Genomic DNA, 15,329 nt, shown 5'->3' with positions numbered 1-15,329 from the left:
TTTACAAATTCTGTTTTCTTTTAGTGCGTCTGATACCCTTAACAACACAAGGTAAAAAGTTAACCTATTGGATTGTCTGAATGGACAAGGTTTAAATTAACAAATAAGGCCATCAAATCCATTGTGAACAGGCCTTCTGCATTTTAATAGTAAGGTCTGCCTTTTCCAGAACTGGCTTTTCTTGGGACACTTGCTTTTCAGTTACTTTTTGAAGAGTGTATGAGGCAGCTTGGGCTTCCTTAACAAAACACAGGATGGCTTCAGCAGCAAAAACTTATATGCTGATAATTCTGGAGACTAGAAGGCAGATTTGGTGCTGCAGGCCTGTAGTTCCAGTCGCTTGGGAGGCTGAGGAGGGTCATATGTTCAAGGCCAATTTGGTCAATTTAGTGAGACCATGACTTACAATAAAAAAAAAAATAACCAGGGTGGTCAAGATGACTCAGCAAGCCAAGATGCCTGCCACCAACCCGGACAGACTTAATTCAAGCTGCAGTACCCACAGAGTTTTTGGAGAAGAGAATTGACCATCATATTGTTCCACCATAAATAAACCAATCAACACATAACATAACGAAGGGTCAGTAGTTGAGCTCTTGCCTAGCATCTGTAAGCCTTACCTTCAATCTCTAGTATCACTAAAAATTGTCTAGAGAATACGATGCCCAAGAGCAAGATATGATGGCAGCCAGTTGTGTTCTTGGGCAGGGATCTGCATTCATCTCACTTGTGCTGTGACATGGCAGGCAGAAAAGTGAGCTCTCTCATGCCTCTATTTATAAAGACTAATCTCCCTTGAGGGACCCACTTTCATGGCATCATCGTCAAAAGCCCCATTTGCAAGTTCTACTGCATTGAGCATCAGGGCTTCACTCTTCCAGAGGACAAAGTTTGGGGGGACACATTCATTCAGTACCAAATAACCATTTAACATTCAATGACCTTGTTGTTAGTTTAAATTTAATTCTAAACCCAGTGGTACATAGCTCTGTCAATTTCCCTGGGAATAATACAGATTCTGTTTGTTTGCTCTTGGTTTTAGTGGAATGGGGGATTGTTTTCTATGTGCTTAATATGTTTTTAACAATCTTCTTTCAGCTCCAAAAAGCGGTCCACGGAACCTTCAGGTGTACAATGCCACATCTAACAGCTTGACCGTGAAGTGGGATCCTGCCAGTGGTCGTGTGCAGAAGTACAGAATCACCTATCAGCCTTCAACAGGAGAAGGCAATGAACAAACGGTAATTTGTTTTGTAAAATGTGTAATGTTGGGTACGCTCTACCTGCTGCTTTTCAGCTATTTCTCTGGAGAGTTTACAATATTTACCTTGTTAGGGAATGTAGAGTTTCCTGTATTGGATAGAATCATTAGAATTTAACTGCCTCTCCCTCTAGAGTGTATGATCGAGTCACACAGGATGCTCTGGTGGGACCTGATAGTTGTTCTTCATAGTAAGTACACATCAGTCATGTGCCCAATTAGCATGATGATATCTAAAACATTTTTGAGTCCATGTAAGTCTTCAATAGTTCGATTATATCAGATCTTTGGTTTCCAGATCTAGAAGTCCATTGATACAATGAAAAATATTTACCAAATGAAGGTAGTTGAGAAAGACAGTAACGCAGGGAGCTGAGCTGCCATTTTTTGCTATTCCAGCCATTCCTTATTTAATAGAGCCTTTGTATGTCCCACTTGTTTTTTTTTTTTGCTTGTTTGTTTGTTTTTTTGTTTATTTTTTGTTTTGTTTTTGTTTTTTTTTTTTGTTCTTTTTTGAGACAGGGTTTCTCTGTATAGCCCTGGCTGTCCTGGAACTCACTCTGTAGACCAGGCTGGCCTCGAACTCAGAAATCCACCTGCCTCTGCCTCCCAAGTGCTGGGATTAAAGGCGTGTGCCCACTTGTTTAATTTAGTGGCTTATCTGGGATTCCACCACCTTTGCCCTTTATGCAGTGCACTTTATCATAAGTCCAGAAGCATCACAATTTTTACACAGATAGGGTTATATTTTCCTATTCATTTTCAAATGTCTTTTGATGACCTCTAGAGATTTGCTGGCCTTTTTGGGAAGCGGGGTATGGGTTATGTAGAGAAACAAGGTTTGAACTTTCAGTATTAAGTGTGATGAGCTCAAGCAAGTGGATCATATCTCTCACCAGTTTCGAAGGTTAGCAGAGTTGAGGTTGGCAGTGGATAAATGCATGTAGTAAAGGCCACTGCTCTTGCCTGGCAAACTTAGCTGGACCACAGATGCTCCAATCCCATTGGAATGGCAGTCTGTGAAATACTCAAATACAAATCACCAACGCTGTGCTCATTTTGGAAAGTTGGATGGGAGATATAAGTAGACACCCATTTCCTTCCTTACAGTATTAGGACTCCTAACTAAGCCCTTCCAACCTGTTAGGTATCAAAAGTTTCACAAACACAGCTTCTGCCCATCCTGAACTCTTTTCTTCCACAACCTCTGAGAGGAGATGGTTTGAAATGAGCCATTGAAACTCAGTTTCTTCAAACTGAAGATGGATACAGTGATCCATGAAGTTTTTTTTTTTTTTTTCTTTTCTGGAACTCCAATCGTTTGAGTGAATGGGTGCTAACTTGGAAACATCTGTTAGTGCTAATTCATTTAGACCTTTCCATGAGCACTCCCCATTGGCAGCGCTCCATTTGCATGCCATTTTCATGTGACTTTAATTACCATGGCATAAACATCTGAATTCAGTCGACTGTTAACAAATCGTACAAATTTTCTTTCAACAAGATAGCAAGATGGCTTTGAGCAACGAATTAAAAACTTCAGACTTCATAATTGGAGGAAATTGAGACGTTCATACCTCAAGGCTGGTATCAAGGAGATCACTGGGAACCACCGCCTGAGTGTGGCTTGGCGAGGGGTCTGGTCACGTGGTTTACACAGCTAATGCTGTTAGAGTGGTAGCATTTGGGGGAAACACCAAGTGCTTTACATCCTTTGCCCAACCATTTAAATGTGTTTCTAAAGAAAATAAAAAACATCTGTAAAATAGCAAGAATAATACTGAATGGTGTGGGGCCTGTAAAATTACACAGTCCTTTGGTATCTAAAAGACCCTTTGTAGCTTACTTATGATTAATGCCTTGTTTTGGGGAAGAGTTCTGTGAAATGTGTTTTGGATGGAATTTTGCAGTGCTGGCGGCTAGCAAGTTGAAATATCTTTTTGAGCTCCAGTTTAAAGTTTGGAATCCTTTTCATGACTCGAGACACATACTCTACATATAAAATTATGCCATGAGATATATTTTAAGCCTTCATTGCGGGACATGGTTCCAGAACTTGGCAAGTGTCTCAAATAGTTCCTTCAGAGAAAGAATAATTTAGTGACTTGGAAAGTGTAAGGCTGATGCTTACCAAGAAGTGTTTTCCTCAAGACCACAGTAGGAGGACGGCAGAACAGCGTGGTCCTGCAGAAACTGAAGCCCGACACTCCATACACCATCACGGTGTATTCCCAGTATCCAGATGGTGAAGGTGGACGGATGACCGGAAGGGGCAAGACAAGTAAGTGAAACCAGAGTCCCTGCAGCTTCTTAATTATCACCATGGAACCAAATCACACTTCTACACACACGGAGGAAATAGAATGTCTTACAGATCTTTTGTAGATTTAAAAAATTTAAGAACATTTTTAATTGAAGTAAAATTACGTCACTTCCTGTTCCCTTTCCTTTTCTCCTTATAGCCCTGCCCACCAACTACCTCACCTCAAACTTTTCCTATGACCTCCTACTCCACTCTCTAAGCCCTTCTTTCTCTCTCCCTCCTTTTCTCCTCTTCCTCTTCCTTCCTTCTGTTCTTCCTTCTTTCTATTTTATTCTTTCTTTCTTCCTCCTCCCTCTCTTTCCTTTTCATTTTTTTTTCCAAAATAGATTCTCTCTCTATAAACCTGGTCCTTGAAATCCCAATGTAGACTAGGCTGGCCTTGAACTCACAGATATCTATCTGCCTGCCTATTAAGTGCTGGGATCAAAACTATGTACCACCATACCTGGCAATAGCCTCTTTTTCTTTGAGGAGTGTGTGTGTGTGTGTGTGTGTGTGTGTGTATGTACAAATGTATGTAAGTACAACCAGCCGAGTCTGTTTTTGTTGTTTGTGTGTATATGGTTTCAAGACTTGCCACCTTGCATTGATCAACTAATAATGAGGCCCATCCCTCGGAAAGGCTAATGCTTCTCCCAGAAGTTGATCTTTGCCTGTAGTTCTTTGTCTAAGGGTAGGACCCCATGAAAATTCTCCATTCCATGTCAACTTGCCCATTGGTATTGCTATTGTTATGGTCTTGTTTATGCAGCCATTTTTTAGGAGAGACTGTGTCACTGAAGACTTCTGAGTATTCTGGCGCTTACAGTCTTTCTGTCTCTTGTTACATGATGTTCCTTGAACCATAGACAAATATTTTAAAATGGTAGCTGTTCTTTTTAATGTCCTTGCTTGTAATAATGTCTTTATTTGTATAAACAAAAGATGTCATTTTCTACCAGGATTAAAAACAAAATGTTCAGGGACCCATAGTGTCTTACAGATAGATGAGACATATATACCACAGATGTGCAAATCTTTTGTTTAATAATTACTTCAACAGACATCTGTGGGATATCTGCTATGTTCTAGGTGGATTGAAGATGTTGCTTAACTCATGTTTTAGATATAGTTGCTAGTTAGAGCATCACTAGAATGTACTTCCTGCGTATTCCAGAACCTCTGAATACCGTGAGGAACTTGAGAGTATATGACCCATCTACCAGCTCTTTGAGTGTTCGCTGGGACCATGCAGAAGGCAATCCTCGTCAGTACAAACTCTTCTACGCCCCAACAGCAGGTGGCCCAGAAGAACTGGTAATTATTAATTTTTTTGAGACAGGGTCTTTCTATGTAGTCCTGGCTGTCCTGGAACTTGCTATGTAGACCAGGTTGCCCTTGAGCTCACTCCTAAATGGAAAATACTAGTCTGTTTAAACTTCAGGAGATTGGTTTAAAATGGAAATAGAAAGATAAGTTGTTTAGAAGTGAAGACTTCATATTAATGCCAAGGACTTGATAGAGGACTCATGCTTGAGGCTTTGGATGTAGGGAGATGATAGAGGACTCATACTTGAGGTTTTGGATGTAGGGACACAGTGGGCTGGGTGCTTTGGGTGCTGGTTGGAACCAGGAAATAAAGGGAGACATTGAATGCAGAGACTTTATAAAGTTCTTGTAATTTCATTAAGGTAATGCTTTCAGTTAATATTATTTGAAGGATTAGCTCCTTTACTATTTTCAAATTCAATACTCTGCTTTGTGTTTTATGAAACTTTTAGGTACCAATCCCTGGGAATACCAACTATGCCATTCTTAGGAACTTGCAGCCAGATACTCCATACACTATCACAGTGGTTCCTGTCTATACAGAAGGTGATGGCGGGCGGACATCAGATACTGGAAGGACATGTGAGTAAAAAGCAGAATTGACTTTCCATTATAGACATTGATCTCCACTTGCAAAGAGCACATTGAACAATGAAGAAAACTAGAAAAAAAATCAGAATGAGAAGATTAAAAATGTCAAAATGACCCACAGCTCCCTTTTCAAACATCAACCTGTGGTGTCTTGTCATTGGATTTTATAGCGTAGGTTGTTGAAACCTGTCCACTTTGTTACTTGGTTGTGCATTTCTCTGGTTTGCTGCTGGCATGCTTTTGGTGTTATTTGCTCTTATCCACTATTAATGTAGTCAAACCAGTTTAGTGGCTTTTGCTGGTCTGTCTGGATATTGCTTAGTCTTTTGTGCATGCTTAACACTTTATGACTTTTAAAGCATACTTGTGGCTGGTTGTAGGGCATCAAGCATGGGTAGCTTCCTCCAGGGTACCATCAGGGGTCTAGAGAGGTGATGCTGTTGGTTAAGCTAGAGTTTTGGGTTAGGAAGCAGGTTTAATTTTCTAAATGTTATTGATGGAAGGTAATTGAGAACTGACTTATCTCTTCATTTGTCTTTTCTTTTAATCATAGAAGATATTCCTCCACAGCTAGTATTGAGTAAGGCAGGAATGAGTGAACAAATGAATGATTGACTGAGTCTATTTCTTTCTGTTGGTTAGAAGGCAGACTATAAAAAGTATCTCTCTTCTGGCCCCATTGCTCATACTGGAAACTCAGCTACTCCTGTTTTCTTCTCCTTGTCCCATGTTCATCTAGCTAGCCCAGGCCTGTTGGGTAGGATTTTATCCTATTACAGAGAGTGTAACTTGTGAAAAAAGTGATGAAAAGTTTGACACGTATAAACAGACATGGGCATTGGCTTTCCTTTCCTCAGTGGTGAGAGGACCGGCGAGAAATGTCCAAGTGTATAACCCTACACCCAACAGCCTTGATGTCCGCTGGGACCCTGCCCCAGGGCCAGTGCAGCAGTACCGCATTGTATACTCCCCTGTTGCTGGTACAAGACCCTCGGAATCTGTAAGTAATTTTGTCATCTTAGAGCTCAGAAAAGAATGTTGTCTGTTCTGTTGTGGCTTCTGCCACAGCAGCTGGCTAGGGAACAATAATGGTGTCACCGCCTCTCATGTAGACTAGCTTTCCTGAATACTATAGCTGCATGTTTGAGTCTTATTTAGGAGCTTTTATACCCCACCCATATGTTAGTACATAATATTTAAGTGATTGTGTTTCTGAGTTATGACAGATATAGTAATTATAAGTTTGCTTAGGAAAGAACTTGGGGAAAAAGTGAATTAGCTATGAGACACATACTGTTTCTAGAACTTTCAGTAGTAGATACATTGAGAAACTACACACGTCTTTGCTATGAAAGTATGTTAAGTACACTGTTATTTATTAGCTCTTACAAACTACAGTGTCTCTTCAATACTCTTCAGTATTTTATCCAAGCACTGACCAGGCTGTTGACCTTCTGAGGTCAGATGCAAACAGGCATGTTTGGGGTGGTATGCTCAGAGACTTGCAGCTTTCCTCCTGATAAATTCCAGGTCTGTTTTGTGAGTAGGCCAATAATGTACAAACCTGAAGTTACTTGACATGAATAATAATAGCATCAAAATGCTGAAAGGGAAAGAATTTTATGGACTGACAAGTCTTTACAAAAGCAAGCAATGATGAGCAGAGATAAGAAAATGATAAGCAATGAGTGTATTCTGGAGTAGCGCTCATTTTAATGTTCCTTTATATGGTATGGCATAATTTCTTTCTTGATGACTTTACCCTTATCCAGAATTTCTGCCTTAACACTCAATATCTCAGCCACTAGCATGGAATCCCTTCTCTCATGCTTGTGTGAGCAGATACACATCCTAGATATTCCATTGACGAGGCTTTATGAAAAATGTAAATGGGAGAAAATTGAAGCAAATAAGGGGGGATTTCTGAGGACAACTGTGTCTAATAATGTGCTAGAGGCCGATCTTGCAGAGAAGCACACTTGGCTTCTGACGTGTCCGGGCGCAGCCTTTCACGATAAATACTATTGTGCTGACTAACCGACGACCTGGCAAGCATTAGCTGTCAGGCAGAACTTGGCACGTTTCTCTCCCCTTCAGATTGTGGTGCCAGGGAATACCCGCACGGTGCATCTGGAGAGGTTGATTCCTGACACACCCTACTCTGTGAACGTCGTGGCTCTCTACTCAGATGGAGAGGGGAATCCCAGCCCCAGCCAGGGCCGAACACGTGAGGCAAACATCCTGTTTCCACTTTCTCTCTCGTCACTGAGTGAGGAGTGGGTGGTGGGTGGTAGGTGAGGGACTCCAAGGACAGGGTAGCCTCTGTATGTAATTGTGCCTAGGATTTCCCACATTCACATTCCAGGCTCAGGCTGTGTGTCTACAGCTATCTTTGTGCTGAATGAATTTCATTTGAACATTAAAAAACATCTGGGGTCTAAATGAAAGAGGTCTTTCCTCTCCCCCGGCCCCCCCTTTCAATGCCGTGGGTTGGATTGCCAAACAGACACTGGAAATGTGAAGGCTTAGCCTCTCTAAGTGGAGGTGGTTAGAGTGGTTAAAACAATCCCCTCCTTTCCCAGTCCGCACATTTCAGTGCAAACCTAACTCTGTTTTGTTGAAAGTTTAGCACGTAACTGTATCTCTGTAAGGTAGCATGTTATGCTATGTGACGTCACATAAAAACCACAGAAGGTAGTGTATCATGTCGCAGGGGAGGAAGCATGATGAATGGTGACTTCAGCACCAGTAAGCACCTCGTGTAAGCTGACCTGGGAAGTGCTACCAGGCAAGCAGCAAAACCAACTGTATTTTATTTAGTTCCACGGAGTGGACCAAGGAATCTGCGGGTCTTTGGGGAGACGACCAACAGCCTCTCTGTAGCCTGGGACCATGCTGATGGGCCAGTTCAGCAATACAGGATCATCTATTCTCCTACTGTTGGTGATCCAATTGATGAATATGTACGTATAATACCCATTGATGGACATTGAAACAATCATTTCACTTGGTTGGAGGGTGAGATTAAGCTTTGTTTTCAGAGCTATTGCATTGGTTACTACTCAGCTCTTAGATCTTGTGTGACAGGTCTCACATAGTTTTCTCTAATGTGGGGACAACAGGAAAGTTCCTGCTTGAGACTTCTATAGTGAAGCAGTGATTTGGGGATCATTTCCATTGTAAGGACTGACTGGAAAACTATCCTAGTCTACTTTTCTAACTGCTTACTTACATAAAAAGGTCTACTATAATATGCCACATATTAATCCATAACGTCCAAACTAATGTCCAGATGATGTGAATATTTCAATCTTACTCTTCTAGACCAGTTCCCCTGCATGGTTTCTCCTTGGTATTTCAGTACTTGTCTCCACTTTCTCTAAACTCACCTTTTTTTCTGTACTCTTTTGGTTTAGAATGTACAAATCTTCCCTTAGTTGGTTCTAGGTTCTATTTCTCCCCCCCCTTCCCCATCCTTCCTTCTTGTTTCTTTAATTCTTTCACTAAGAATTAAACTCAGGACTTGGGGCATGAGAAACAATTTCTCTACCATTATATCGACAGTCTCTCCAGACTCTTGGCAGTGTAAATATTGTGTATACCCTAGACACAGGTTCAAGTCCTACATCTCTCTCCCACCACCCCCTATCCCCCTTCCCCCATCCTTTCTACCTTTCTTCTTTTCCTTCTTCCTTTTTGTGGGACCAGGGACGAACCAGGGTCTTGTGTGTATGTAGTCAAGCACTCCATCTTTATCCCCTCAAGTTTCTTGGAATTTCCTTATAGTTGGGAAACCACAGCTGCTGACATTTATTGATTGATTTCTGTGATAAGCTCCAAGATGAGCTTAAATGGTGACTGTAAAGTTGTTAGATTTGTGGTTTGCAGCCTTGTTGCTAGCGGCATTCTCTTAGAACTTTTCTCTTTCCATATGCCTTTTGCATGTGAAGAAATGTTCAATCTCTTGATGTTGCTACAACAATCTTTCTTTAATTGAAGTCCTGTTTTATTAAGAAGAAACAGGTAATTGTCAACTAGAATTTTTAAGAATCAAAACAAGATAAACAAATTCACTACTCATGTTTAGTATTTTTTCTTCCATGCTGGGGAAAAATGTTCCTAAGCTTTCTGAAAACATTGAGAACATAATTTCTTTTAGCAGTTCAGTGTTTGTAGTTATGGGAGTCCAGGCCAGGAGGCTTAGCCACAGTGTTTGTACAAGACGAGGGAGGTTGAAAAGTGCACGGATCATTCATCTTTGTGAAGGGAGTTTAATACATTTTCCATTTCCTCCTTTTCAAAGTACACTTAATTTGTATCAACTAAACTAATATTCTTGAGGGTGGAAACCTGTGCATTTTTGCTGACTAAGGGACACCTGGTCCATAACATGTCCTCTACCTGGGAATGCGATGTGCTATGATGACACACGCAGACACAGCGGCTCAGTGGTATGCTCTGAGTGTTGTTTGTGTTACTGTCTTTAGAGCTCGTACTTTCCTCTAGAGATGCTCAGTCAGATGACTGCATAGTGGCTGATCTGGGATTTTAGCCAGTATCTGTCAGGCCTTCAACTATTCTCCAAAGCTGTGTGGAGTCAGGCTAGATAATATGCCTTTCCCTGAGCATTTTGAAACAAAAGTATGAAGAATCTGTTTTTAATTATGGAGCAGTATAAAAACATCATGGGCTTCTGATCTAGGTGTCCTCTTGTTGAATATAAATGTTAAATTGAACTTTCCTTACAGACTACAGTTCCAGGCAGGAGGAACAATGTAATACTGCAGCCCTTGCAACCTGACACTCCGTATAAAATTACTGTCATTGCTATTTATGAGGATGGAGATGGTAGCCATCTTACTGGAAACGGGAGGACTGGTCAGTGTTGACTTTTATTTTTTTTTTTCTCTTTTAAGTGCTCATGTTTTTAATGTCACTACACCACTAAAGCCGAGAACCACTACCTTTACCAGCATATCTCAGATACTACATTGATAACACATCATATTCTACATTAGACATTGAATGTTGTTAAGATGATGACACAGAGCCTAATCTAATTTCTTAACTATTTAAAGCTATAATAAAAGGAGAAAAAGGGTGACCGCAATCTGAATATTTTCTGTTGCTTGAGATTTTTTCTTTCTTTTAATGTCCTCTGTGAAATGTTACAGTGTGCGTGGTGTCAAGTGATGCTGTAGTTTAAGTCAATGTGGTATCAGCTAGACATCCTCTGTTATCCTTGCATCTTAATGTAGGAAAACAGAAGCGAAATAATTAAGAGCCCTTTCTAAAAATGTAGCTTACAATTATTGCCTCAGATAATCTACAGAGAATAATCAGTGTTTGGGCCCACCTTTTGATCTGTACTGATGGCAATTTTTTTTTTTTTTGGCTTAAAGATTTTCTAATCTGATTTTTGCCTGACAGCCTTTAAAAATATGCTTACCTGGAAGCCTCTTCCGGAACTGCCAATGTACTTGGCCTGAGATACAGTCTGTGGCTCTTCTGATATCAACAGCCAAGGCTTGAGAGCCACTGGTTCCCACAAGGAACCAGTCCAAAGACTTGTTCAAAGTCTTTTGGGGCTTACATGTTCTTGACAACATCAGAGAACTTGAGAAAGGCAACATTGGGATGCTTCTAACAGAAAAGCTGACTAGAGTAAATTCAGCTCTCTGTCTCCAGCTTGGAAATCTGTGTTATTTATTGATACTCTAGTGACTCTAGGTGTTTCTCAATTAGCAACCCACTTTCCCAGTTTCTCAAGTTTAAAATATATTTTGATAACTTTTTGGGGGACTATGGAGTATTTCAGAATTTTGTGCTTACAAAAATGATAAATAAACTTTGACTTCTGTAGGCAGAGCAAAGCCATGTCTAGTTTCCCTCATGGAAATAAGTTTTCATGTTGGATTAGTCATTTCTAGAATGCCATGGATAACTCAGTGGCTGTGTAGAGTACCACCTAAATGCTACGGATTTTGCAAGTTATATATTTTGGGAGAGATTATATGTTTGGGGCAAAACCTCTGGCAGACTGAGATGCCAGGCTGTGTGGAGGACAGGGCAGGATAGCGAAAGAATATCACCTTAGTCGTTGTCTTGCTGGTCTTTTGTGAAAACCATATCTTATTTATGAAATGAGGTGTTGACTAGATAGTCTGTAAAGTGCCTTCTAGTTCTAATAGTGTGCAGCATATAATATTCCAAGGAAGATATGAGATCTCTCTTACTGTCTTTAATCCTGATCACACACGAGCCCTGGACCTTGCTATTGAATCGTCTGAAAATCATCCATTCCAGAGTCTTTTTGAATTTGCAAAACTACCAAGTTTTCTTTGGAACATGACAATGGCTTTTTAATTATTTTCTGGATGAAGAAATTTCAGGCTATTAAAAAAATCAAACTGCTCTCAAGGGAATGTCCTAACAAGTCAGTGATGTGTGCCCATGTTTCCTTGCAGTGGGTCTGCTTCCTCCTCAGAACATACACATCTTCGATGAATGGTACACAAGGTTCCGAGTGTCCTGGGACCCTTCACCCTCACCAGTTCTTGGATATAAAATTGTGTACAAGCCAGTGGGTAAGGAAACACAGTTTTCATAACAGGAATATATTGGAAAGTTATGTTGTAACAAATGCTAAATCTTAATCGGGTGTTTATACCCTGCCTTTGATCATGTAGTTCCCAGATAAATGACATACATCTTTTATATTTATAATAAGCCTTAATCAGCACTAAAGCTGGGGAGATATCTACCATCTCTGCTATTATGTCTACTTCCTCATCAATAACCCCAAGTTATAACTTGCCATGTTCCATCTGGGCTGCTCTTAACTTGAATTGGCCAACCCTCATGGCCATATTTTTATGACTCACCTAACCCATGGCTTCCTCTGTCTTCTCCTCCTTCCGGCTCCTCTCCTCTCTCCCCTTGTGTTCTCTCCTCAGACCCCAGCCCTGGGAGACCAAGCTTTGCCTATCACTCTTCTGTACAGCTATAAGGTGTTGGTATCTTTAGTCATCAATTAGGGATAATTTGGGGGGCAAAGTTACATAAAATCACTTGTGTACGTGCAGATTCTTTCATCCCTTGGGGGGGGCAACCAGGCCTTGGGGAGCAGTATTTCACCTTACAATACATAGCAAAGGACCAAACCCCAACAAGTTATCTAGATATGATTGTAAATGAACACAGATTATGCTTATCCCCATCTAACTTCAAATGAATGCTACTCAACCTGATTTATTTTAGGCTCTGTACAATTACTGGGTGATTACCCCCAATCTAATTCTCTAAAGTTAGTCTGGCCACTTCCCCAACTGCACTCCCCTAAAGTTGCTGTTTGCAATTTTCTGTATTATTTCTGCTTCAGCAATCTGGTATCTTGGAGAGGCCACTCTGGCACCTGCTGCTGGCCTATCATGACTAATGGAGGCCTACCTCTTGTTCTCCCTGTCCGCTCCACGTTCCTCTCTATCTCCTTTTTCCTTCTCTTCATTGTCCCTATCTGTGACCCTCAGTGCAATAACTCAAACTCCACCCCTCTATTTCCCTAGTAATTGGCTGTTGCCAGGTTTTTTTTTTTTTCCAATAGTTTTAAACTGGGGAGCAAGATTTACCTAGCATCACTTGGTCTGTGTGAAGATCTTTTCATCAGGGGCAACTAGATTTTGGGAGGTAGTATTTAGCATTTGAGTACATAGCAGAGCCAGATCAACCCTCGAGATACAATGGTACTTCCTACTCTTGGATTTTCCTATAAATACATCATGTCCTTTTATACTAGAGAAACTATTTCCAGAAACAGCCTTTAAGTCTTCAGCCTAAAATACCGTTATCACTTTGGGTGTGTATGAGACTCTCATTAAATTTTACAATTGATCATTTTGACCTGTGGCTATTCTCCAAAAGATGGTCCGCACACCTCAGAGCATGTAGTCAGCACGAAGTGTGCTTAGTGGGTTACTAAACCAAAAAGAGTACACTGTTTGGAGAGGGTTGGGTAATAAAGGAAGTTTTGGGAGGAGTTGGGGGAAGAGTGGAAATGAATATGACCAAAACACATTAGGAGAGATTCTTAAAGAATTCATGAAAATATATAAAGGAAAAATTTTAGCTGGTACACAAAGTGCACAGATTGAAGATGCTTATATTCTGGCATCATCTATGTTATGATGATCATGAAATAATGAATATTAAACCAATGTAAATGTCTATATTTTCCTTATTACACTAAAAATTATTCCATTTGAGGTATAGATTTTATGCATCTTAGTTTGTTCAGGCTTGTTTTCAACTCCTCAGTGACATTTTCATCTAAATTAACATCACCTTGAATAAATGATTTGATAAGTTTTATCAGTGTCAAATCTCCTAGGGCATCTCCCATGTGCTCTGGAAGACCATGAACAATACAGAAAAGGAAAGAAAGCAGGAGAAAGCAAATGTGAACCTATGTCAGAGACGCAGAGAACCTGAAGTGTGCAGGGGCTTTCATCACTGAGGATCTGTGGTAAACAGAAAGTGTGGAATGTAGTTCAGGATAGATGTCCTTAGCTCATCACTACACTAAATGCGAACGTTAATTGAGTCTGTATTCTGTGGAAAGCATCATGCTGGCAAATCAGGGCTTTAAAAAGACAGGAGAGAATGAGTTCAGTAAAGGAACATAGAATCATGCTGACTTTATCTCTATGCTGTCCCGTGCTTTGAGGATGGGAATGAAGCTGGTGATTACAGATTTCTGGTCACCACCCACTGTGGCATGATAAAAGAGCCCGAAGGATGATTGGAATTAATGAGCTCATCCTAATAGTCAATTTTCATGCTAAATATCTTTCATTATGAACAAAAACTGAGGCTAGTGATTATATCCTTCTGTGTCCTTTTGTTGTCCTTAAAGGTTCCAATGAGCCCATGGAAGCCTTTGTTGGAGAAGTGACATCATACACTTTGCACAACCTCAATCCCAGCACTACCTATGACGTCAGTGTTTATGCACAGTATGACTCTGGACTCAGCGTTCCCCTCACAGATCAAGGCACCACGTGTGAGTTGTGCATCGCATTGCGGTTGTAGGAAATGTAGTAAAACTTTCCAGGCTATCCTCTCGCAATCTTACTCTTTCTCATGTGCACATGTTTTCTGCAGCATCACATAGGGCAGTGGTTCTCAGCCTTCCTAATGCTGTGACCCTTTAATACAGGTCTTCATGTCATGCTGACCCCTAACCATAAAATTTCTTCATTGCTAATTCATGACTGTAAGTTTTGCTACTGTTATAAACCTTAATTAAAATATCTGATAGGGAGGCTATCTGATGTGCAGGATATCTGATATGCAACCCCTGTGAAAGGGTCATTCAACCCCAAAGAGGTTGAGACCCATAGATTGAAGACCACTGACAAAGGTAAACCCTTTAGTGTGCAGCTGAACAAAACATCTATATAAATCTCTAAGTAACTTAGTAGACTTATACATGTATATAAGAAGAGGAAGTGATTATTTATTGATTTATTACTTTCATTTTTAACAGTCCAGTTATTAACCCCCCCTTCTGGTGTGCCCTCCCATAGTTCCTCATCCCATTTCTCTTCCCCTTGGAGGAAGTGATTTTTACTTGATACAGAATATTATATTTTGATTTTTAAAATACTAAACTTATACAATATGATTTAACCCATAGTTATCTGTGTAAAATTCTATTGCAGTTTTTTTTGACATTGAATGTTAACAATATGTATCACCTGCATTCATCAATATAATCTGATATAAATACTGAATCAGTAATTTGTCTCTTAGATTTTGTTGTCCCAACATTTTTGATAAGTTTTAATA

At 40.3% G+C, this 15,329-nt stretch overlaps 1 protein-coding gene across 3 annotated transcripts in view; it reads left to right on the top strand.

Moving 5' to 3' along the window:
- The window catches only part of Col12a1 (collagen type XII alpha 1 chain), a 129,804-nt gene that overhangs the window by 70,630 nt on the left and 43,845 nt on the right, over nucleotides 1-15,329 (top strand). For all 3 annotated transcript variants that reach the window (XM_031345995.1, XM_031345996.1, XM_031345997.1), the window contains 11 exons: nucleotides 25-51; nucleotides 1,099-1,241; nucleotides 3,413-3,542; nucleotides 4,741-4,880; nucleotides 5,345-5,474; nucleotides 6,341-6,483; nucleotides 7,581-7,710; nucleotides 8,304-8,446; nucleotides 10,232-10,361; nucleotides 11,951-12,070; nucleotides 14,395-14,541. In XM_031345995.1, the coding sequence (XP_031201855.1) occupies nucleotides 25-51; nucleotides 1,099-1,241; nucleotides 3,413-3,542; nucleotides 4,741-4,880; nucleotides 5,345-5,474; nucleotides 6,341-6,483; nucleotides 7,581-7,710; nucleotides 8,304-8,446; nucleotides 10,232-10,361; nucleotides 11,951-12,070; nucleotides 14,395-14,541 (1,383 nt within the window). The remainder of the gene's footprint in view (nucleotides 1-24; nucleotides 52-1,098; nucleotides 1,242-3,412; nucleotides 3,543-4,740; nucleotides 4,881-5,344; nucleotides 5,475-6,340; nucleotides 6,484-7,580; nucleotides 7,711-8,303; nucleotides 8,447-10,231; nucleotides 10,362-11,950; nucleotides 12,071-14,394; nucleotides 14,542-15,329) is intronic.

The sequence above is a fragment of the Mastomys coucha genome, unplaced genomic scaffold, assembly GCF_008632895.1.
Source record: "Mastomys coucha isolate ucsf_1 unplaced genomic scaffold, UCSF_Mcou_1 pScaffold23, whole genome shotgun sequence".
In the NCBI taxonomy this organism is placed as follows: domain Eukaryota; kingdom Metazoa; phylum Chordata; class Mammalia; order Rodentia; family Muridae; genus Mastomys; species Mastomys coucha.
This window is presented reverse-complemented; position numbering and strand designations above follow the sequence as displayed.